Below are 25,319 nucleotides of genomic sequence, written 5' to 3'. Positions count from 1 at the left end.
AATTAATATTAATATGGTAATTAATAAAGCTCTCTTTTTCCCCCTCCATGCCAAGTAATGCTTTTGAAATTTAACCTGCAGCTGTGTTTTCTAAAACCATTTCTCTTCCAGGGAGGAGCAAGAGGAGGCTTCAACTATTCGGGTTGGATTTGTCACCTACAACAAAGTCCTCCATTTCTTCAATGTAAAACGCAATCTTGGCCAGCCTCAGATGATGGTGGTCACTGATGTCAGTGAAGTCTTTGTCCCTTTACTGGATGGTTTCCTCGTCAACTTTCAGGAGTCAAAAGCTGTCATAAACAAGTAAACACATAAATTATGCTTTTTATCCTCAGGTGTGAATATCTTCAATAGCAGTTGCCTTGGGTGATTTCATCAATTTTCCACCTACAAAAATTGACAATCACATATTTAAAGACCATGGTTATGACCTACAGAGATATGCATGTCAAACCTGATTGTATGTGTGCTTCCATAGGTGCATAATGTCCGTAGACCAACCTTCCCTAATCATGAGTCCCTCAGTGTTGTTGGACTACAACTCCCATCACCCCTGACCTGATGGCTGGAGCTGATGGGAGTTATTACAACAATATGAAAGCCGATACAAGTAAAGACAAGAACTTTAAATAGTAGGCCCACAACTTACGTGGGGGTTACCTTCCAGGCACTGTGCCTAAAGCCAAAATGGCATTTATTCACAACACACTGGGTGCAATGGCAGGTGGGGTTGCCATAGTCTTTTTTCCAGGATGCTGACCCATTTTCTACTTCCATATTTCCAAGTTTGTAAAGCTGAATGCACAGAAGTTAAATGCACTTAAGTTGCCAGCTTAATGTATACCAATAAATAATATGACTGAGGTTGCACTGCTAAAAATACACTATTTATAGAGTTCATGCACAAGAGCCATAATTTATTTTGGTATATCGGTATAATCAAACGAAAGTTGCCTTGCAGCATTACATATCTGCCTTTTGATTGAGGAATTAATGTTTTTGTGCAGTATTCAACAAATAGTTTATAATTTACTTGAAAAGTATTTTGTAGCTTTTAAAATCTTTTTACTGCATACAAGTTAAAGGTCCGTATAGTTAAAGCTATGGTTTTCCCAGTAGTGATGTATGGAAGTGAGAGCTGGACCATAAAGAAGGCTGATCGTCGAAGAATTGATGCTTTTGAATTATGGTGCTGGAGGAGACTCTTGAGAGTCCCATGGACTGCAAGAAGATCAAACCTATCCATTCTTAAGGAAATCAGCCCTGAGTGCTCCCTGGAAGGACAGATCGTGAAGCTCAGGCTCCAATACTTTGGCCACCTCATGAGAAGAGAAGAATCCTTGGAAAAGACCCTGATGTTGGGAAAGATTGAGGGCACTAGGAGAAGGGGACGACAGAGGACAAGATGGTTGGACAGTGTTCTCGAAGCTACGAACATGAGTTTGACCAAATTGCGGGAGGCAGTGCAAGACAGGAGTGCCTGGCGTGCTATGGTCCATGGGGTCACGAAGAGTCGGACACGACTAAACGACTAAACAACAACAACAACTGCATACAAAACTTCTAAATGAATTAGAAAGCAGTTTCTTCTGCGAAACAGGGAACTGTGCGTAGTCATGTAGAGGCTAATGTACCAGCAACATATTTTTTTTTAATGCAGAGTTTAAATCTTTCAGCAAAGGGGCCTGGTGTCTATATGATTTATTTTCTTTGAAGGATTATCCTGTCCATTCCAACCTGTTGAAACACTGATCTTTCCCCCCTGTCATAGCTTGCTGGACCAGATTCCAGAGATGTTTACAGACACTAATGAGAGTGAGACTGTCTTTGCTCCTGTTATCCAGGCTGGCATGGAAGCGCTAAAGGTTAGAATGTTCTTTTCTGTGCAACGAAGTCTTTATTAGGACTGACTTTATAAGCCACGAAAGCTCTTCTGGAGGAAGGCTAGCCTTTCCCACAGGTCACAGCAGGAAGCAAAAGGAAACACCAACCATAGTACTTTGTGATATAACTCCGAATTCAGGCATGCTGCACACAGGTGCAAAACAATAAATCCTTCAAATTATACAGATTATAACTTGAAGTCATCTACTTCATAGCACACACACAACACTGGGAACCAGCTATCAATCTTAACTTTCCAGTATATGCAAAACAGATATGGATAATACTCTGTTGCTGTTGTTTTAAGTCATATTTGTAAAATATATAAAATATGACTTTAAAACATAACAAACATGCTTCCCCTGCCCATGTACACAGGCCCTGTATACCTGAAAGTGTGTCTCCACTCCCATCGTTCAGCCCGGACACTGAGATCCAGCTCTGACGGCCTTCTGGTGGTTCCCTCACTGTGAGAAGTGAGGGTACGGGGAACCGGGCAGAGGGCCTTCTTAGTAGTTGCGCCCGCCCTGTGGGACACTCTCCCATCAGATGTCAAGGAGATAAAAACTACACAATTTTTAGAAGACATCTGAAGGAAGCCCTGTAAAGGGAGGTTTTTTAATGTTTTACGATTTGCTGGAAGGTTCCCCAAGTGGCTGAGGTTATATTGTGTCCACTGCGGTGCTAGTCTAGAGAGTCCAAAACATAGAAAGAATCGGTGCTCAAATTATAGCGGTAGGAGAGGAAAGCAAGTGAGGTGGCACATACTGTATCACAGAATTTAGCTTTTCTTCACACAGGAGTAAATCTGGAAGGGCAGTAGCTCAGTGGCCGAAAGGCTTTGGGAACAGCTCCAGGTGCAGTCCTTGATATCACCCACTAGGACTGGGAATGACTTTTGTCTCAAACCTTCAATAGCCACTGCCGCTCAGTGTGTGTTACAAACTGGGTGGCACATTTGGACATCTAAGAAACCACATGCCAAACACCAGGCAAAGTTCCTACTACTACTGCATGACAAATAAACAAAAAAACAGACAATCCCCGCCTCCAAAAACAAGCAGTTCCCTCACCAAACCACCCTAAAAATATATGTTAGAAAAATTCAGTCTTTAAAGAGGCCTTGGTAGGTGTTGTGGGGTATTGTGGTGCCCATGTTATCCACATTGGGGAGCCCAGTAAAGTTTGATGGATCAGTGGTCTGACTCAGTATTGATTATAGGTTTGGTTCTTACCACAGTTTTAAAAATAATTGTGTGGCTTATTTGCTGAGTTGTCATGATGTAATCCCGTTTTGATGCCAGGCATTAACAATTTTGGTGTCATTCTCAGTTAGAGAAAAGCTCTTTTTGTATTAAATAGAGGCAGGTTTCTGGAGAGGGTGAGAAGAAAGCTGAAGCACATTTCAGTTTTCAGGAAAATGTATTTATTTTTTACAAATTTATATAAATGCCAAATGGCATCTGTCATGAATGAAAGAAATAAACATATGTGCTGGAAGCAGACACACAGGGAAATTAAAACCAAAACCCATAAAATGAATACATGACAACTTCAAAGGGGGCAATCTGAGTCCATCTGGAATATTTTTTTGTGTATATTTACCATGAAAGTGATCTCGGTGGCCATGCAGACTTCTCGTCTCTGCATTTATTTTCCTTTGTTTCTTTTCCGCATGATGCCAACTGTGAGCAAATACAGTCAAACATCTTATGCTACAGCATAAATCAAATCTTTTCCGTTTTTTTCTTTTTCTTTTACCATCTTCCTGGGAATAGGAAATTGCTGATCGGGAAAAATGGGTGCTATTTGAAAACTTTAAATACACATTTATATTGGGGAGTTTGGGGGGGTGTACTAAACCTTGGGTAGGTCACTATTGGGACATAAGCAAACTGCTAAGGCTGCAGTGTGTGGACTGTACATTAAACTCCTTGTGTGAATTGATGGTCAAGACCAGTATGAGAGCCAGTGTGGTGCAGTAGTTAGTGTCGGACTAGGACCCGGGCAACCAGGGTTCTAATGTCCACTTGGTCATGAAGCTCATTGGGTGACATTGGACCAGTCTCTGCCTCTCAGTCTAGCCTAAGTACATAAGAATAGCCTGCTGGATTAGGCCAATGGCCCATCTAGTCCAGCTTTCTGTTTTCACAGTGACCAAACAGATGCCACTCCCCACCCTCACCCCCTGTAATGACTATGTTCTGTTTCTGGATGCTACCAGAGGTGTGTTTATTCTGGGATTGGTGATGTTGATGCATGTTAGCATCAAAATACCAGCCCACCCACCCCCAATTTAAACTACATTTACCCTTTCCAGATTAAATTGGGGGGGGGATGTAAATAGGCATTCTGATGCCAACAGTTCTGCGTGGATGCTGCAAAAAAATAGTAACAATGAATATATGAGGAGCATGATTGCAATATCTCCGTGACCAGCTTGGAAATTCAGTCCCCATCTCTAAGCCCCCTCAAGTGATAGCTTATGAGCCTTATGATCTCTGACATATAAAAGTACCATTTCCACTGTTTTTTTTCCCCTTTCCTTGATTTATACTGGGAATACATGCTGATAATTGTTCTGAGAATTATTTGAGCAACTAGGTCTTTTTAGGCATCTCTGAAGCAGTTACAAAAAAATTATGGGATTTGTCCCTCAGTCTTTTGAAGATGCTCAGAGTTCTTGCTAACTGTCTCAAAGCAGTGAACCGAATATTGGCTTCAGCTGGTTTCCCATCTCTGCTCAGCTGCAAAACTTGCCATATGAATATTATGCCTTTTATTTGATCTACATGGGGCTGTCCTTGAAGATGATTCAGAAACCTTCAACTGGTCCAAAATGCATCCACCAGATTTCTGGTCAGAGTTTCATTTAGAGTTCAAACATCCCCTTTTTAAAAACAGCTGCAGTGGCTATTCTGTTAGACTGGGATAGCAAACATACAGATACCAGAGTCTTGTTGTGGCTTAAATACTAGCAGATTTATTGTAGCATAAATAGATGGTGATTCTGAGAGTAAAGTGTTAGAAGTATCGTGTCCAGAAGTCTAACTCAATTCTGCCAATTCCCCATCAGCTGAGGGATTTGATGCAAAGCCATCAATCTTTGTGTTTCATCCCAGATAAGAGGGGTCCACAGCAGACATTTTCCTACTGGAAAAGCTTCATGTTGCCTAAAAGCAAACACTCCCCCATGCCCAGGCTCTTTTTATTATGGGTAAAATTGGAGGACAAAGTAAAATTTGATTGTCTGTCATTGATAGGGGAGTGTTTTTGATGCACATGTGCCTTTTAGCCAAAGTAAAAGTTGGGGAAAGCTCTTCTGCTGCTATGTTTCATCCATGTGTGGTGGTAAAAAGCACAAACAGTGGCAGGTCAGCATTTGCCATATTATAAGTGTTTTTGTACTGCATCTAACAGACTTTGCTGGTAACCCTTATCTAGAATGCAAGCCTTCTGGTATTTGCTTTCATCCTTAAGTCATCCTTTAAACCCTAGATTATTCAGTTTGGGGAGTGTTCCTCCATCACAGGTGTCTTTTGAAGCTGATTCACTGTTTTTTTAGACTAGATCAACAGACAGCTTGAATAGCACAGTACAGCAGCCCAAGAGCATCGTACAAACACATGCCCGCCTACCTCCGCCTTGTTCTAGTCCTGAAGTCAATCACGTAGGAATAGCAAAACAAAAAGCAGCACAGGCTACAGTATTGTGTACTCTGCCAAGGTAGGCATGCACCAGAGTGTAGCATCAGAGGATCTATGACCATTCCAGCCCAAGCTGTATCCTGTATCGAACCCATAGCACCCTTCCCTAATCGCATTGCCAATTTGTTGGTCGTGGTCTTAATATAGCAAGAATAATATCATTCTTCCTCTTGCATTTGAACCTCATGAGCAGGTTAGTGCTTAGAATCTGGCATATTGTTTCCATCCCCCTAAGTATAATGTGCTTGTTTTGGTTGATCCCTAAAGGTCAGTCCAAGAACTACATGTTCTGGAGCAGGGCCCAGTTTGATTACGCATTGCAAGTGGACAATTTATTGATTTTTCTAGCGCACCGAAATGTGTTTTTAATTCGTTTTGTGCCATTTAATAATTCCTGGCATGCTGTTAGCATGAACTGCCCATAGCACCAGTTTTCTCATTTATATGTGTATATTAGCACTGATATATTGAGGTGTTTGTGTTAGATTATTTGTGGTTATTTAAAATTCTGAACTTCCCAGTTATTTTTTCCAAGGTGTCACCAAAAGTTCAAACTCTAAACAAATGCACTATTTAGTTTCCAAAGTTTCCCAAATAGTTTATGCTGGCATTTGAGGCTCTGCTAAAACTGTATGGAGATCTGGCTCAAATATTTATAATGCCAGCTTGAAAAAAGCTCATTTCTTGTGTCTTTGTAACAGGCAGCAGAGTGTGCTGGTAAGCTGTTTATCTTCCATTCTTCCTTGCCGACTGCAGAAGCACCAGGGAAGCTGAAAAGCAGAGATGATAGAAAATTGGTTAATACAGAAAAAGAAAAGGTATTTCAGTGGTGTTTGTTTGTTTTTGCATGCAACTTAGTACAAAAATATATGTTACTCTCAATGGGTAACATGAAGCTATATATCTGTTTTTTACTTCAATTAATTTCAGATTCAGGGGGATTGTTATTGGGAATGCAGTGTTCCGGGAAAATGATATTTTCCCTTCGTTCCTCAGCTGCTGTCAGGACTAAAATAGCATCACCCTGAATCACTACAAAAGTCATTTTTAAAAGTTCCAATTGGTGCCCGTGGGAACCTTTTTAAAAAACTTCTCTACCTGTGCTGGGGACTACACTGATTTTAGCTCTTTTTGCAGCTGGAGGCATGGAGATAACACTTTACTTATTCTTCATTTTACCATAAGAGCCCAAACTACATGCTATGCAGTGTGAAGGTATGTGATCAGGATTGGAGGTTTATTAAGCATAGCATGTAGTTTGGCTCTTATGGTAAAATGATTAATAACTGTTTTGGTAAGTAGATATTTAATGCAGCAACAATTATCTCTAAACTGAGTATCAGTTTTTGTTAATTGTCTTTCATACCCAATAAGTCTTTTGGTGATTCTTGTCATTGTTTAAGGAATGCATCGCAGGAGTGCCTTTATACTAAACTTTTATTGCATAAGTTACTGCTGACATTTTCCTTGAGTTTTGCTGTTAACTATTGCATTTCATGTATTGGCTTTATTTAAACTGATACTTTCTATTGTTAACCGGAGCGTATGTTTAAATGATTGCTACTAATGAAATAGTATATTTGTAATTAATGTAAACAACCTTGGGAAGATAATAGTCTTTGAAAAGGGGTTAGAAATATTTGAAGTAAAGTGAAATAAAATATGCATTTGCCCTTGAAGTTGATGTGCTATGTTAACGTTAGCAGCCTCATACCCAGTGCTCCTTGGGTATTCTAAGAAACCAAGAAAAAAAATGGTGCCATTTTGAAAGCTTCTTTATACATCTTGATTCAAAACTGCATCCAAACATAGACTAAAATGGGCTCCTTTGATCTCCGTAACCACCATGCAAAACGTAGTTACAATATCTTAAGTGGTATCCAAATGCATGGTGAACGAACAACTCTATATCATACATGGGTATAGTAGTCCTTTTAAATGTTTTTGCTGTGTTTGCTTTACTATTTTCCTGCTAATTCATATTGAATTATGTCAGGTTGTTCTCATGAATGGTGTTTTGTTTGCCTATTGCTCAGTACTTGCCTTTAAACTCTCCAGACACTGTTTCAACCCCAGACAAATATTTATGAGACCCTGGCCAGAGACTGTGTCGCTAGTGGCTGCTGCGTGGATCTGTTCCTTTTCCCAAACCAGTATGTTGATGTAGCCTCCATGGGCCTTGTAACAATGCACACAGGAGGAACCCTGTACAAATACAACAATTTTCAGGTAAAGGTTCTCTTTCTGTCCACTTGGATGCATGGGATTTGACATGCATAATATGCTGCTGTGTCACTTGAAAATGAAATAGTAAGGATCTAAAAGGACCGAATGTAGATTTGGAGATAAGTCACAGCCTGTCTAGATACTGTTGTATCCAGAGTTTGTGAAAAAGCATTGCTTATTTATACAATATGAACTAGAGCAGAGCTGATACCACAACTCCAATCTTAAAAGGTAAGTGTTGAGGGGAAAGTGTTTAGGGAAGTTTTTAATGTTTGATGCTGTACTGTTTTTAATATTCGGTTGGAAGCCGCCCAGAGTGGCTGAGGAAACCCAGCCAGATGGGCGGGGTATAAATAATTTATTATTATTATTATTATTATTATTATTATTATTATTATTGCATGTTAATCTTCTACTGAACTGAGCTCTCGCAAACCCCTGAATCTTTTTAATGAAATATCTGCTACTCTACATCCCTGTTAAAAAATAAAGCCATTGGCACAGCATGGAAGCAATGGATATGGTTAAAAGCAAGCTGTGTCTTGGTCAAGGAAAACAGTTTCTGAGAAAAGAATTTCAGATCACTAGCTTTAAAATGTATGCTTGCTCCAGTTATTAATTTAGAAAACAGGCATTTCATTTGTTAAACATCCATTATTGATTCTTGGATTCATTTGAAAGATGTGGGCTTTCGTTATTAGTATTACTTCTGAGAAGTTAACAAGCAGGTTGAGCTTTTTTTAAAAAAAAAAGTTGCTGGAACATTGGTGAGTTTGAGAGCCCTATGAAATTTTTTCCCCTGTACCCCTTATTAAAAGGAATGTTGAATGCCACTGAATTTCTTAAGAGCCTGCAATTCAGTTCAAGTCCTGGAACAACTTTCAGCATGTTGCTGCCATCTCGTGGCAGGTCTACAATTTGCTTAAGAGATCTCTCTCTCTCTGTTTTCATTTAGGTCCATTCTGACAGCCCCCAATTTCTGAATGATCTCAGGAAGAGTATAGAAAAACGGATGGGATTTGATGCTATCATGAGGGTTCGTACTAGCACAGGTAACAACTAGAAATTACAAGTGGCACCTGCGGTAGAAATTGCAATGTGCTGTACTCAGTTCAGTTCTCAGTCCCTTCAACAGTTAGCATTTTGTAGTCATTAAGCACACTCATTCCTCAGTCAGCTGTTTTTTGGGGTTCCCTCTACATTCCTCCCACTTTTTTGTACCTTGGGGTTCCCTTAAGCTTTCTGATAGGTCCCTGATGCTGGTGCTTTGGGGCCTGCATAATCGATTGCCTGAACCAGAGATAGATAGGGAAGTTTTTTTTCTGGCCCAACTACTATTTGGCTTTCTTAGTTGCAATTCTCCACACTTTTAGTGGAATAGTCTTAGTGTGGCATTGGGAATCCAGCAAAAGCAGAGGAACAGGGTTAGGTCATATGTAAACATGTGAACAAGCCATGCATACTTTCCAAATGAGAAACGGCCAGTGTCCCAGGATTTAATAAGTCTTTGAATCCCATAGTTCAGAATACATTAGCAACTGCTGGCAGCTTCCCAAATCTAGTAGTCATGGATAATCTGGACTGATGTTATGGTTGGCCCCATTCATCTCTAGCAATAGTGTATTTCTGAAGGTCAATTAACACATTGCTTCTCGAGTTGAAAATACCATCACACAGTGATTTAATCTTTTGTCAGATTCATTTTAACATTTCGTATGAATGTTCTGCAACATAGTGTCATGGCATTCATCGCGTAAGGGCAAAGGTTTGAGAACAAACATAATAAATACCAACTGTTGCCACACACAGCAATTTTCGAGTGAAATGTTAGCCATGTGAAATTGACAAGATAACAGAAACCTGTTGTTGCCCTTCCACATCAAGTAACTTGCATATCAATCCTGAGGATGGAACGAGGGCAGAGGAGGAATGCCACTCTGACAGTCTTTCAGCTGTGGTGCTGATGCTGCTGATAACCGGCAGTCCATAGATGAGATTATTTTGCAATCTGCTCTAGGTTTCAGGGCTACAGACTTTTTGGGAGCTGTTTACATGAACAACACCACGGATGTCGAAATGGCAGCAGTAGATTGTGACAAAGCAGTGACAGTGGAGTTCAAGCATGATGACAAGTTGAATGAAGACAATGGAGCTTTAATCCAGGTAACAAGCTATATAGGTTCATGTGCTTGGTCTGTTCAGGGTCTCTCTCTGTGATTGATAAATGTGTACAGCATTCCAGACATTTCCCCCTAAAGTGAGTCTTGGTGTTATATGAGTTTTCCAGACATTGATATTTTTCCACTAGGGAGATAAGATCCTTTTGCCATGGTTACTGCAAATGTGGAATGGGAAGGCACCATCTTGTCCTTTGCCTCAGGCAGCAAAATCGGCCCTTTCTCCATCATCTGAGCTAGCAACTATCCTGAGGGCACTAAATAAAAGAAAATATCCACAAAATTAAAGCCGCAACTGTAAGGAAACCTTGCTCTTCTAGTGAGAAATAGGTTTGATTCTGGGTGGAAGCTCCTCCCAACATAAGCATAACATCACACAGATTTATCTTTCTGTTCATGAGAGGGTCGATTTATTCCAAGGATGGTTTCTACACCATAAGAAGGACAATGCTGGAAGGAGGAAAGCAGGCAGTTGGGTCACTTGTCACTAGCAACACCAAGCATCCAATGGTTGTCCATGACACCTGCAAAGCCACATTCTACATTCCATCTTGGACTTCCACATTGGCAATGGGATAGTGACCTCCCATACACTTGAGGGCAGCTGGCTAGCTTAAGGTTGTACAGGGAGAACAGAGGACTGCTGAATACTCCTCCAGCACCTGCCACCTGAAGTAGCTGCCTCACTATGCCTAATGGTAGGGCCAGCCCTGAAGACACTCTCCCTTACTGATCATATTGGCAAGCACGATCCAGTGCTCCTCTCATAGCAGGACATGGGGACAGAATTGCACGGAGATGTGTGGATTGTTATTACAACAGAATCGATGCAAATCTACAGCAATGAAACCACAGCAGTTTTGCTTCCCAGTGTCCTATTAGAGAGAATTGAAAAGCTGAGTATTTCCCCCCTGGCTTTTCTGCCTCAAAAGAGTTGATGCAGCAATTCTTTAAAACCTAGACATGCTATAAACTTCCACATGAGGTGAAGACTTTTTATTTTGTCATGACTGCTTCCTCTCTCTCTCTCTCTCTCTCTCTCTCTCTCTCTCTCTCTCTCTCTCTCTCTCTCTCTCTCTCTCTTTGTGCAGGTAGCAAATCGAGTTCTGAAAATGACCTAAACCCTTTACTTTTAGTACAGTTAGTCATCCATCTTGAAATATAGTCCATGAGTCAGCCACAAATCCTTGTTGTAAATGTGGTACAATAAAATATAATGAGCCTTGGCAAGGATGAAGTCGTTCCTTAGGAAAACACATCTCTGCCCTAAGCCCTTGTATATCAAAGGGAAGTGGAGGGTGTCTGTCTTGGTACCACAAGAAGAGCTGGATCAGAACCATATGGCAGTATTGCTCAACCTGAGGCTCCCTTTAAGATGGGATAGAATATCACCAGGTTTGGGGGTGTGGTGTCACAAGACCCACTGTAGTTGTGATTGAAATTTTTTTATACTGTGTTTAATGTTCACATAGTTGTGACCGGCCCTGGGACCTTGTAATAAATATATTAATACTGGTAGTAAGAGATGAAATTATGGTTTCTGAAAAGTGAATTTCACATTTATGTTAATTGCAGTGTGCCGTTCTCTACACATCGATGAGTGGTCAAAGACGACTGCGTGTACATAATATTGGCCTTAACTGTAGCTCCCAGTTAGCTGAGGTCTACAAGAGCTGTGAGACCGATGCGCTTATAAATTTCTTTGTTAAAACAGGTAAGCTTTGGGGTTTTTTAGAAATATTTTTTATTAGTTTTATATAATAACACAAAAAGACAAGACATAAAAAAACATTTCTGTCCACCTTCCCTCCCTCCCCCCACAAGTCCCCTTCTGCCACAAGTGGATCCTGCGGGTGTTGAGAGTCGAAGGTAGTCCATTTTGAAGCTGGGTTTGTCCTCACCCCCCTCTCCTTAGCTCCTGAACCCCACCCCCCCTGCCACCAGGAGGCCCCGAGACATAAAGAGAGATTGGGGTAGGGGACCCCCCAACCATTTATATCCTCCAGCATAATACACAAACAAACAAACAATTAAAAATATCAATTTCTTACTTTGTTAGACATTGTATTTATGGCTTCCTCAGATCCCTTCTTCCTGATTTTCATAATTCTTAATATAATTATGGCGGGTTTCTTATTCTTAATTCCAATTCTAATTCTTAAAAATCAACATTATTTCCCTCCTTCTTCGTGCCACCTCCCCACAGGACCCCTCCTGTCACAAGAGGCACCTATGAGGTGCGACCATCCAAGGGAGGTCTATTTTGTAATTGGGTTTCCTTCCACCCCTCCCTCCCCCCAAAGCCCCCCCTGTAAACAGGTAAGCTTTGGATGTATGCTTTGGAAAGGGGAATTTGAGGGTGGCTGTGGAGCCTAACTTCTCAAGTAATGCCATGTATTATAAATCAGAGGTGGCACGTCGGAGACACATTTATTGGATGCATGAATAAAATGTCCTGGGTGTTGCATGTAGCTGGTCATCCTCCTATGTCAACTTCTTATGTATTTGCTAGGTTCTTATGCAAATCACAATCTCATAGTTTAATTTCAAAAATTGTAAGTAACACAAGAAAATTGGCATATTTACGTCACATCCCAGGGGCATGCTGAGGATAGATTACAAGCCATGTTGTGTCTTGGATGTATGATAGAAACCCATTCTGAGTACTGTTTTCACTTTCATATGATTCACATTTTAAACCAAGAAGATATCTCTCTGGGCAGGTGCAATTTATTGGACTTGGATCTGCTTTAAAAAGGTCTGAAATGTGTTTTTAAGAAGTTGATCAAATAAAACTCTGGTTAGTAGTTGACTTCTTCTTAATTTAGTAAATAAAATAAAAGGATGTTGCTTTACTCAGCCGTCTGTGAAAAGGTGGAATGGAGGAGCGAAAGAAACAACTTGAGTTTCATCTCCCTTTCATACCATTATAGCTTACAAAGCCATTATCAGCCAGCCATTGAAGACTGTCCGTGAGATCCTGGTGAACCAGACAGCTCGCATGCTGGCATGCTACAGAAAGAACTGTGCTAGCCCATCTGCAGTGAGCCAGGTATTTTATATTTACAGCTCCAAATGTTTGAATTTTGTGCAGTGTTGGCTGTTGGGGTTTAGCTCTGAAATCCCAGTTTTGAACCTGGGGAGTTTGACAGAAAGCTGTACCTTCTAAGGAAATATTGGCCCTCCATGATTTTTAAGATGCGGTTTTGATTGCCACCACATCATCTAATGAGTTTTCCCATTGCAGCCTAGATTGTAAGGCCAACAGATGGCAACTCCCCCCCCCAAATAATAATAATAATAATAATAATAATAATCCCATGCCATTGTAAATGCCAGCACTGGTCCTTCATATATAAGTGTGGAACCCTTTCTCTCTCGGTTACTTTTTTAGCACTGGGGGTTAAGCATGACGTAATGAAGAATGCATAAATATCACTTTGCTCATTGCCTAATTAATCAGTAAGAGAAACACTGTACATTTTTCACCAGTTACATCATCACCTTAAAACCATGGGAGGTAAGCACCACCTGCTATCTTGGCATAAAAAGCACCAAAGCAAAACTTTGACAAAATTAATTCCCTCTTGTGGACTTTTTCAGCCAAAGATATTGTCAGCTTTAATTATCACTTCCATGACCAGTGTTGCCCCCAGGTTGTTCTAGGCAAATCTTTATTTTTGTGCTATGTGTATCCACTGTATCCTATCCTATATAATAATGTCCAAGTTGTCCCTGCGTCCAGTTGTCCCGTGTGTCCCTGAGGTACTGCGCATGTGCCCCAGGGATACAGGGATTGGACAGCAGAGACTGCCCGCGCGCACTCTCCCCCCCCCTCTGCCTCCTCCAACCGCCGCTCCCGCCGGACACCGCCTCACTGCAGGGCACGTCAGGGAAGCGAGGGTGGAGGCCGGCGAAGGCCTCCTCACAACCCTCCCTGGCCCGTGAGAGGAGCGGCGGTTGGAGGAGGCAGGGGGGGGAGAGTGCACGCGTCCTTCCTGTCGGCGGCTGGGGGAGAGGAAGGAAGGAGAAAGCGCTCCTCCGTTCCTGTCCCCCTGCCGCCGACAGCAAGGACAGGTCCCAGGGTTCGGAGAAGCGCTGCACAAGCGCTTCTCCGAACCCTGGGATATCTGTTTCCTGTCGGCTGCTGCGGGAGAGGAACGGAGGAGGAGAAAGCAGCGCTTTCTCCTCCTTCGTTCCTGTCCCCCTGCCGCCGACAGCAAGGACAGGTCCCAGGGTTCAGAGAAGCGCTGTGCAAGCGCTTCTCCGAACTCTGGGATGTCTGCTTCCTGTCGGCGGCTGCGGGAGAGGAACGGAGGAGGAGAAAGCAGCGCTTTCTCCTCCTCCGTTCCTGTCCCCCTGCCGCCGACAGCAAGAACAGGTCCCAGGGTTCAGAGAAGCGCTGTGCAGGGTTCAGAGAAGCGCTTCAGAGAAGCGGGAGGTGCGCGGCGAGGCGGGGGGGAGAAGCGCTCCTCCCCCCCGCCGCCTCACCACGCAGCGCCGGCATGGGACGGGGCTTCGGAGACCTTCTCCGAAGCCCCGTCTCATGCGGGAGGTGCGCGGCGAGGCGGCGGGGGGAGAGAAGCGCTCCTCCCCCCCCGCCGCCTCACCACGCAGCGCCGGCATGGGACGGAGTTTCGGAGAAGGTCTCCGAAGCCCCGTCTCATGCGGGAGGTGCGCAGCGGGGGGGGGGCGGGAGAAGTGCTTCTCTCCCCCCCCCCCGCCGCCTCGCCACGCACCTCCCGCATGAGACGGGGCTTCGGAGACCTCCGAAGCTCCGTCCCATGCCGGCGCTGCAGGACAGCAGCGTTCTAGCGCCCGTTTTTAAACGGGCTGAATTCCACTAGTATAAAATAAAAGGGCAAGGTATGTGGTGAATTTTTGGTGCAGTTTCCACTGGATATTGTATCACATCACAAACCGCTTTCCTGCTTAATCATCATATTGGCATCTACTTACTTTCTTTGTTTACCACAAGATCAGCCCTTACGTCACCTAGAATGTGGACAGTTGAAGGCAATTTTCAGCTACAGGCAACCCCTGATTTGTGCAGGGGTTGCATTCTGGCTCATCAGAAGAGTGCGCACAAGTCTGTTCCGCACCATTATACCCCTGGTTGCCGCAATGCACGCATGCACAGTTGTGCACACATCAAATGCATGTAAACAGTGGCGTAGCTAGCTGCTCGGGTGCCTGGGATGGCGCACCTTGAACCCAGGAGCAGGGCAAGCCACCCATGGGGTGGGGTGAGCCGGGGCAGGACTTGCTGCAGGGCTTCCAAGGAGTCCGCCCGCTGCCTCCCCATCAGCTGTAGGGCGAAAGAACAAAGAGGAAAGGTGCTCCCAATTAAGATTAAGATTTACACCCACTCCCCCCTTATCTGCTCGTTGTGACTTTGAGCTGGGTGGATGTAGGCTTTCCAGTGACAGAAAGTCTGTTAACTCTCTCTCTCCCAGTTCTTCACCACCCAGTTCTTCCCAACTTTTGTCTTCTAACCTATGTCCCTCTGCAAACCACTGTTCCAAATCTATACTGTCCCACCGCTCTCCTCAGCACGGTCCCTGACACGCCACCATTTTGGGCAGCACAGAGCCTGCAGGTGCCCGAGCCACTGCATCACTCCCAGGAGAGATGTGTGGCTTGAGCGTGCTGCAGGCCCCGTGGTAAGTGCCGCTCCCACTCGCAGAGGAAGAGGGGTGGGGGGAGCGTACCACCCCTGGCACCACGATCGCGGTGGGGTGCCATCGCGGCTGCCCCCTTCCCGCTGAGTGCCATGCTTCTGCAGGTTGCACACCACGCCCCCAGGATGCGAGCCACGCCCCTGTGGGTGGCATGCCATGCCCCTGGGATGTGCACCAGCCACGCCCCTGCCTGTTCTCCACCCCCGGTGCTGGAGCATGGAGCTCCGCTACTGGCCGCTCCCACCCGTGTGGCACCCAGTGTGCCCCGTCCCCCCCCCATGTAAATCAGTCGTAAAGGTAAAGGGACCCCTGACCATTCGGTCCAGTCGTGACCGACTCTGGGGTTGCACGCTCATCTCGCATTATTGGCCGAGGGAGCCGGCGTACAGCTTCCAGGTCATGTGGCCAGCATGACAAAGCCGCTTCTGGCAAACCAGAGCAGCGCACGGAAACGCCGTTTACCTTCCCGCTGTAGCAGTACCTATTTATCTACTTGCATTTTGACGTGCTTTCGAACTGCTAGGTTGGCAGGAGTTGGGACCGAGCGACGGGAGCTCACCCCGTCACAGTGATTCGAACCGCCGACCTTCTGATCAGCAAGCCCTAGGCTCAGTGGTTTAACCACAGCACCACCTGGGCCGTAGCTTGTATGTAAAAATAGTGGCTGAACAAACAATTAACGCCAGCCTTTGTTTTGTTTCCTTTGGCATATGTCTGGTGAAATGCTCATTTAAAAATCAAACATTTGATGCTGAACAAACAAATGGTGCAGTAGTTTGACTTTACATCCTTTCTTGTCTTCCAGCTTATCCTTCCGGATGCAATGAAGGTGCTCCCAGTCTACATGAACTGTCTCCTGAAAAGCTGTGTGCTGATAGGCAAACCCGAGATTTCCACGGATGAAAGAACTTTTCACCGACAACTGGTCATGTCAATGGACGTCGCTGGCACCCAACTTCTATTCTATCCACAGCTTCTGCCAATTGTAAGTTGTTGAGAGAGGAGCGGTACAACAGCAGGTATCAGGGCTGGCGCCATCACGGACATCCTCCGAGAAGTGCTAGGGGGCTGGGAAAGCCTTACTCCATCACATGACTGCTGATTTTGCTAACATTCGGTTGGGAGCCGCCCAGAGTGTCTGGGGGAACCCAGCCAGATGGGTGGGGTATAAATAATAAATTATTATAAATTATTATTATTATACCAGACAGTGACCACCACCTTGAAGCCACCCATATGAACAGAGCTCCATGCTCACACCCCAAAATGGACAGTATGTAATTTTACATACAGCAGCCCAAATAAGGCTGGTAACTTAGAGCAGCCATACAGGGCCAGCTCTCTGCTGGGTGGATGGACTGCTTGCCCATTTGCCCACAGCAGCAGCCCAGTAGCAGAGCTGAGCCAACAGCTAGGCATAATCCCACTGGACTTGAATTGCTGTCACCGCCATTTTTAGCTACACCACTGGTAGGGCCAGTGTAAGTAAGACATTGGTGCTGGTGAGTGCATGTGGACAGACTGGGACACTGTACCCCAAACCACTTTCTGGCAGCCTCCCCCAACACACACAACCTCTTTGCCACCTCTGAGGGCAGATGAGTGGCCCACAATAGTTGCAGGAAGCAGCAGATTCTGGAGATGGGCACTGAGGGCAGTTTACTCAGAGCCACGCAAAAGGACGAGTTGCTCTTGGTAGGTGCGTTTTCATACGTGAGTCAAATTGGAAACACTTCTGTGCCCCTTAATGTCCATCTTCGAGGCCATTATTCTGCCTGCCTATTTCTGTACATACTTGCAATAACTTTGTACAGTTCTGGTGATGTCAGTATAGTAATACCACCATCCACTGTTGTGGCAGTGTGACAAACCCAGGTCATTCCTCAACCCGGAAACATGGGAAACTGCCTTGCACCAAGTGGACTATGGATCTATCTAGCTCAGTATTGTCTGCAATGACTGGCAGTGACTTCCAGAGTTTTAGATGGGTCTTCTTCAACCCTACCCAGAGATGCTGGAGATTGAATCTGGGATCATTTGCATGGAAAAGATTTTTCTGTCCTTCCCAACTGGTTACAGAACCACTTGCAAGGCTGCAATACTGCAGCATTGGGATGTTCTGCAGCCACTTCTTTTGCAGTCTGTCCTGAACTCAGATGGGCTGATACATTTGCTTTATATCAGGGGTGTCAAACTCAAATTCATCGGGGGCCGCACCAGCAGTTTGGTCACCCTCAAAGGGCCGGTTGTGTCTGTAGGACTATGTGTCCACTCTTTATTATCATAAATTATTGTCACTGTATTCAATTATTACTGTTTTTTGTAATAATGTAAGCTCATTCCCGCCCCCACGCGGATCACATTCCTGCGTCGTGGCGCGTGTGTGGGAGGGGATGTAAACGAGGGAAATTTGAACAAAAGGTGGGGATCGACGGCTTCCCAGGGGGGGGCTCAACTAAACCTTCGGCAGGAAGGAGAAAGCCACTGCTGGGATTAAAAACCTGCAGATGGAAAGAGGGCTTCCCTCTCCCGCCCTGCGCACACCCAAACCCCACTAGGCAGGATCCCACACGCTGCAACCCACCCCATGCTTTGGAGAGGGGCAGGAACATGCGGTGCAGCGCCAACTCCCTGCTTTGCTTTTGCATCCTCCCTCCTCAGCGCCAGAGTCCCTTCCCCTCACACTGAGGGAGGGCAGCGGATTCCCAGAGGAGGAAGGCGGCGGCAGCCCCAGCGGACGTGCATCTTCGCCTCAGAGCTGCTCTTCCCCCCACCCGCGCTGTTGTCGTCTTCGCCGCCGCCTCTCCCTACCGGGACTGCAGGCAGAGGAGGCTTGAAAACCTCCCCCCCCCAAAAAAATTCCCCTCCCACCTACTCAAACCGCGAGGCGACTCCATCTGGAGCCCTACATCACGAGGGGCTGAGAGGAGGCGGCGGCAGAGCGGGAAGAGCAGGAACCCGTGCCGTCGCCGCCGCCTCCCTCCCGGCCGCCCCCGGGGAGCAGCTCCACCGGAACTGAGAAGCCAAAGGGCAGCTCGGGGGTGGGGGGCAGAGCAAAAGCCAGGCACCCTCCCGAGTGTCTATGAGGAGAAAACGGGGGAAGAGGGAAGAGAAACCCGGCTCCATCAAGAGAGCGGCTGTTGCGCTTCGCCTACTTCCCCCTCAGGCTCACTCTGTGTCCCTTTCGCCCGCTTGCTCGCCCACCTCCCGGATGCAGCCGAGGAGAGGAAGGGAAGCGGCGGGCGGCAGCTCCCCAGTGCTGCCTCACTCGCTCTCGGAGACAACAGCAAAGCCCGCCAAAAAAAAATCCAGCGCTGCTCCGTCCCGGCACCAACTTTGCCGGCGGCGCCTGTAGGGCTTTCCTACCTCCTCGGCGGGCTTCCTCCTCCTCCTCCTGCATTTCACTTCCCCGTCTGGCCACTGTGCCACCGCCTCCCTCAGCCTCATTCGAAATTGAAATTCCCTGGCCAAGGCCATCAGCGCGGCTCCAGCGCTCCGGCCTCTGCCTGCAGCCCCGCCCCCGGTTTTGACCCTCGGCCAATCGCAGGCTCCAGAAGTAATGTCGACGGCGGCTACGCGGGCCACATGACGAGGTCTGGCGGGCCGGATTAGGCCCCCGGGCCTTGTGTTTGACACCCGTGCTTTATATAGTCAGAAAATGACCCCAGATTAAGCGATTGAATTTAGTCTATCCAGTGTTACTGGGGGCAGTGGAAGGAGATGTCAGTTCAACAGCCTGCAGTTGGTCCGGCAGATGGAAAATAAAATGGTTTAGTAAAAACAATATTTGGAAAGGTGCATAAGCAACTAGAACAGCTTTCTATCATTTTATTCATCTAGCCACAATATTTGTGCTATTTACTTTCAGTGAACATACTATAGAGAAAAGGACTATGGGCTACACAATCTAACCTTATCATTACAGCACTCTATGGATGTAAAAAGCGACGTGTTCCCCTCTGCTGTTCGCTGCTCCGAAGAACGTCTGTCTGAAGGAGGACTATTCTTACTGGCAAATGGGGTACACATGTTCTTGTGGCTGGGAGTCAGCGCCCCACCAGAGCTTATCCAGGGGATATTTAATGTGCCCTCCTTTGCACATGTCAACACAGAGGCTGTGAGTACACAGGGTGGTATAAGATGTGTCGAGGATGGGGGTGGGGAGAGGTGTTGTGTGCTTGCCTTGAAATGCAATCTCCAGCTTTAACTTCTGTTTAATGATAAAATTTCCACTGGCAAGTACAGCTTTAAGATCATCTCCTCCCCCCTTACTAGTCAAGGGGGCTGAAAGTACAAACACTCTACCAGTTCAGAAGCAGGCAGTGGTAAAGAACCAGGGGTGGGTTTCTGCAGCTAAGGGCTATTCTAGATGAAAGGAAAATACTAAGTTTCTCAATACGAATATTAACTCCCCTCCTCATCTGCTCAGGATAATGGCTACCCAGCTGTTGTTCTCCAGCTGCATTAGAACCGCACCCCAGCAGAGAGTAACATGTGGGTCAGTGTTTAATTCAAGGGAAGCCCAACCCTGTACAGTTTAAAGAGCTGTAGTATAGACTGGATGTGCATCCACAGTTTTTCTTTCTGTCCTACCTCCAACCCATTCATAGGACTTGAAATGCCCCAAATTTAAAATAAAAAACAGCAATTCTGCAGACCTCCAGATACTATTATTATTATTAATTCTGTTGGGAGCTGCCCAGAGTGGCTAGGGAAACCAAACCAGATGGGTGGGAATGAACAAAGGAAGGAAGGAAATAAACATTATTGAAATCCGCTTTAAAACTCTAGTACTTTCTGCGACTTGGAAAAGGAAATAACTTAACATAACATGGGAAGCAGAAAGGAAATAGGGACCCAGGTGGCGCTGTGGTTAAATCACTGAGCCTAGGGCTTGCTGATCAGAAGGTCGGCGGTTCGAATCCCTGTGACGGGGTGAGCTCCCGTTCCTCGGTCCCAGCTCCTGCCAACCTAGCAGTTCGAAAGCACGTCAAAATGCAAGTAGATAAATAGGAACCGCTACAGCGGGAAGGTAAACGGTGTTTCCGTGTGCTGCTCTGGTTTGCCAGAAGCAGCTTTGTCATGCTGGCCACATGACCTGGAAGCTATACGCCGGCTCCCTCGGCCAATAATGCGAGATGAGCGCGCAACCCCAGAGTCGGTCACGACTGGACCTGATGGTCAGGGGTCCCTTTACCTTTAACATGGGAAGCAGAAAGGAAATACACAAGATGCTAAATGCAATTGAAAAGCAGAGAATTATAGAGAATATATGTAAATAGTAACTTAGATAAAGCAAGACAAGAGAAAATTAAAGGGAAGCGGTGCGCAAACAATAGGAAGTCAATTTTAATTTTTTAATTTTTGTGTTGTTTTGCTTTTTTCATTGTGTTTATTATATTTGTTAATGTTATCTGATTGAAATTTTAGGAATTTCGTTATTGTATGTTATGTTTTCATGTTTCTGTTATTTCTCTTTTCTGTATCTATTTTTTGTAATATTTTAAAGAATTTAAATATTGTTTTTTTAAGAAAAGAAAAGAAAGAAAAGCAAAATGTCATTTATAGAAGAAAATCTGAATTTGCATGGTGTTAAGTTGCAGCAGTACCCCCAACTTATGGGAATTGTTGTGGTGCATGTGCTTAACTGGGTTTTCATGTTACAGAGAGCTAAATTGCAGCTGTTGGCATAGCAGCCTATATCATATTTCTTTGCTTTTTGTAACATCTAAGTTGCAACTTAATATGGGCGGTTAAGACAGTAAGAGAGTGGATTTAACACTTTATTCCTTATATGGTCCCAGTCTGGACAACACGTACCCACCCACCCATTGCTATTTGCCCCAGAAGAAAGTTACCATTGACACCAAATACTAGCCACATAGAAGATCTGGATTGGGAATATGGGTGGAGGCAAAGGTTTTAATTCCCTACCACCCCAGAATCTGGAACAGAAACTGAGGCTGGCCAAAGGAAGTAATTGGGGCTGCTTACTGCAACAAATACAATATCCAAACCCATGAACAATTATAATCAAAATAAATCCACAGTTACAAATAATAATAGTAATCCAGATTAAAATCCAATGCCATTTGGTCACACTCTAGAAACCTCCCATCTCCCACAATATGTAAATAAGCCTGTCTTTTGACCTAAATCAATTCTTTTATACATTAATTTTCTGTGCGTTTTTTATCATGCAGACACTTCTTCCTGAAGTAGACAATCCCTACTCTAAGAAACTGAGATCAATGATTGATCATCTGCAGAGCAAAACACCTTATTCCATGAAGGTAACAGATTAAATTTCCCTTGCAATGCTGTTTTCAAATGCTTGCTGAACTGTGCAGTTTTGACATGGGGATAGCAAACAGAACTTCTTTCAAACCTTTTCTGCTTTTGTGTTCAGTGAAGTTGAAAGGTACAAGACTCAAGGCAGTATTTTTGAATTCTTAAAACCTGGATCACAATTTTTCTTTTCAGATCCTGATTGTGAAGCAAAGGGAGCAAGCAGAAATGGCTTTCAAACAATTCCTGGTTGAAGACAAGAGTATTTATGGAGGAGCTTCTTACGTGGATTTCTTGTGTTGTGTTCATAAAGAGATTTGTCAGCTGCTCACCTAATGGATGCTAGAATATTAATTCTCTTTGCATTTTGTCAAAAGGGACTATTTTTAAGTGACCAACCACCAGAAGGTGCTTTTTAATGCTACCTTTTTGTACAGTTTCTAATTTCATACACTAGTGCCCCTTTTCATAATAATGTAGCATAGGAAAGTCTGTGCTCAGGTATAACTCCTATGGGAGAGCATTTATTGTTCTTTAAAAGGAAAAAATATTTCTTATGGCAAGATCTGGAATCCTGGAATCTTTCAATGCTTAAAGCATGTGGTTTTCATTTCATAAACTTTCAATAAATTGCAAAGCATTATAAAGTTGTTACCTTCGATTTTTAGTGCTCATGAACTGATCGTTTTGTTCTCAGCCCTGTTATGTTTTGGTCTATTTACAGTCTCTTGAGTTGATATACATTTAAGTAACTTCTTTTCACATTGTGTGCATGCACCATGGTAATCAAAATACCAAGTTAGAGCACTTTCCTTAGGATAAAAGGCTTAAAACAGGGGTAACAGACACAGTGTCTTCCAGACATTGACGAATTCCCATCCCTGACCATTGGGCCATGTTGGCTGAGACTGATGTGAGTTCTAAGCCAACATCTGGAGACCATACTGCCTGTTCCTGTTGCTTAAAGCATTTGTGGCGGATAAAGCAGAGAAAGTGGGCAAAAGCTTTTCTCCCTCTTGTAACATTAGAACATTTAGTAACTCAATGAATGGCTGCTGTAAATAGGTAGGTTTTTAGTCTGAGCCAGCAAGGTGCTACTTACGAACTAAACCAGTGGTTCCTAATTAGCTAAGTATCGTAGTCCTCATTTTTCTGAAGCCAAGCTATGGACCTCATACTTTTTGGAAAATGTTGATATATCTGGAGTAGTTTTTGCTTTGTGAATGGTGTCACCATACCCTCCAACATGTCCCCAGTGCAGAACCGGGATGCCATCTTCTGTACTGCACTCCCACGTGAATCTCATTACGCGCACGAGAGCACAACGCCCCAAAATGTGTGTGGTTTTGGGTGCCACAATCTCATGTGTTTTGGAGCACCCCCAAAAGCAGGCTGTCCCAGACAACTGATGGGTTTGTGCCATGGACTCACTGGGTAGGTTATGTGGACCCCCAATTGGGAACCACTACATTAAACCGTTAGTTTGTAAATAAACTAGGACACTTTTTCTTAACAGCTTGATACATTTTCCATCTTCATCTCAGTCTATCCTGTGTTCTGTTGCATCGTAACAGAAACAGTCTTTCATTACAAGAAGCCACTATTGCTATGCTACACTGTTCTTGCAAAAGGACCCTACCTGACCAGACTTAAGTGTCCATTATGTAGTCCACCATGTTTCCATAAGTGCCTCTAGGAAGTGCATAAAGGACATTAAGCCATCTCCTGGTGTTCATCCCAAGCTTCTGGTGTTTGAAAGTATATTGTCTCTGATTATGAGTTTTCGTTCAGCTGTTGATGGATGTATATGAATGTCTGATTCTTTTAAAAAGCCATCTAAATTTGTAGAACATAATATTCTTCAGAAGCTGGAAATTACTACCATGAGAAATAAACTATTACTTTAGTCCTACAGTAGCTTTTATCATTACTTAACTAAGACAATTTTAAAATCTGAATAGTGTTAACTGCTGTAGAATCATGGCAGTAAACATATTTTACATCCCCAATTTTCTTGGAGTCGGTATTATACAGGATGCAATCAATCTCATCTAGTGGTGTCTTCTCTCATGTGGGATGTGAAAATACACTGGTGTTCAAAAAAAAAATCATAGGTTGCACAATAAACTGTCTTTAGAATTTTGTTTCTGTTCCACTAGGTGGCAACTCTACCTAATGAAACCAAAAAGGTTGACCCGAGGCACATTTGATACTGCATAAACAGTTTCCCAGCTGAGTTCTCATTTACAGACTTGCATAAAATCAGTTCTATGGAAAAATGTATTACTACAAGTTGTCAACTGTCCATCTTTGTAAGATGTTAGTAGTGAGCTCCACAGCTGAATGCATGTTTTCTATTAGTAAACTTTTCATGTCATATGGCTATTGATGGATTATATGGTGCGGTTGTTCAGTTCCTCGGCTCCCAACTCTCCTGCTGTTGATCTCTCATGTGGCTAAACTGATGTGGGTGCTCAGCTAATAGAACATGTGCAAGATTGTGTGACTAGATTTCATTTTTTTTATAATAATTTTTATTGATTTTATACAAACAAAACAAACAAAACAAACATACAATATAAAACTGTCCCTTCGTTTTCCCTCCACCCACCGGTCCACCTCTGCCACCAGTGGTACCCGTGAGCTTTAAGAATCAAAGGGGTCCTTTGTAAGTTGGGTTTGGCCTCCCCCCTCCCTCCTCCCCCCACATCCCCCCCTGCCACTGAAAGGACAGGAATGGAGGAGCTCTGAGGATTGGGTTCCCCCAGCTCTTTCATAAACATGCATAAACAAATATAAACATAACAACAATAGGGAAGAGTTTTAACTCCCCAATTCTTATTATCTTAACATTGTAATTGTGACTTCCTCGATACACTTCCTCCTGGTTTTCCTAACAAACTCTAATTGCTTATGGCGGGTTTTCTATTCCAAATTAAAATCCTTTTCTTATATTATTAACTCAAATCCTCCTCCTTTTCCATGCTGCCCTCCCACAGGCCCCCTCCTGCCACAAGAGGAACCTGTAGGGCACAGCATTTCCAAGGTTCCATTAAATCCCCTCCTCACCCCTCTGAGCACCCCCTGCCACTGGATATCTCAGAGTAAGGAGAGGAGAGTAGGCAGCTTTCTGCCTAAACACCTATCTTAACTTACAAAAATTTGCATCAACCTAAAAATTCTTTCCTAGGCCATTCTTATAACTCCCTCAAGAAAACACAGCTTTTTTTTCTTTCTTTTTTACACTCCATCTCCTCTCCCTAAGTCTTTTCCCCCAATTGGATCAGCATTTCCGTTAACAAGCCAAGATTTCGAAAACCGTCTTTCAAAAGCCAAGACAAAACCTTTTAACTAAA

At 44.2% G+C, this 25,319-nt stretch overlaps 1 protein-coding gene across 3 annotated transcripts in view; it reads left to right on the top strand.

The window, feature by feature from the left end:
* Window positions 1-22,610, top strand: part of SEC24D (SEC24 homolog D, COPII coat complex component) — a 59,941-nt gene extending 37,331 nt beyond the window's left edge. For all 3 annotated transcript variants that reach the window (XM_060278559.1, XM_060278560.1, XM_035111604.2), the window contains 12 exons: window positions 112-303; window positions 1,772-1,865; window positions 6,293-6,409; window positions 7,650-7,820; window positions 8,773-8,869; window positions 9,835-9,980; window positions 11,570-11,708; window positions 12,928-13,046; window positions 16,481-16,660; window positions 19,601-19,792; window positions 21,879-21,968; window positions 22,159-22,610. In XM_060278559.1, the coding sequence (XP_060134542.1) occupies window positions 112-303; window positions 1,772-1,865; window positions 6,293-6,409; window positions 7,650-7,820; window positions 8,773-8,869; window positions 9,835-9,980; window positions 11,570-11,708; window positions 12,928-13,046; window positions 16,481-16,660; window positions 19,601-19,792; window positions 21,879-21,968; window positions 22,159-22,299 (1,678 nt within the window). In that variant the 3' untranslated portion in view covers window positions 22,300-22,610. The remainder of the gene's footprint in view (window positions 1-111; window positions 304-1,771; window positions 1,866-6,292; window positions 6,410-7,649; window positions 7,821-8,772; window positions 8,870-9,834; window positions 9,981-11,569; window positions 11,709-12,927; window positions 13,047-16,480; window positions 16,661-19,600; window positions 19,793-21,878; window positions 21,969-22,158) is intronic.
* Window positions 22,611-25,319: the final 2,709 nt, after the last annotated feature.

This window comes from Zootoca vivipara, chromosome 9 (genome assembly GCF_963506605.1).
Source record: "Zootoca vivipara chromosome 9, rZooViv1.1, whole genome shotgun sequence".
Classification (NCBI taxonomy): domain Eukaryota; kingdom Metazoa; phylum Chordata; class Lepidosauria; order Squamata; family Lacertidae; genus Zootoca; species Zootoca vivipara.
This window is presented reverse-complemented; position numbering and strand designations above follow the sequence as displayed.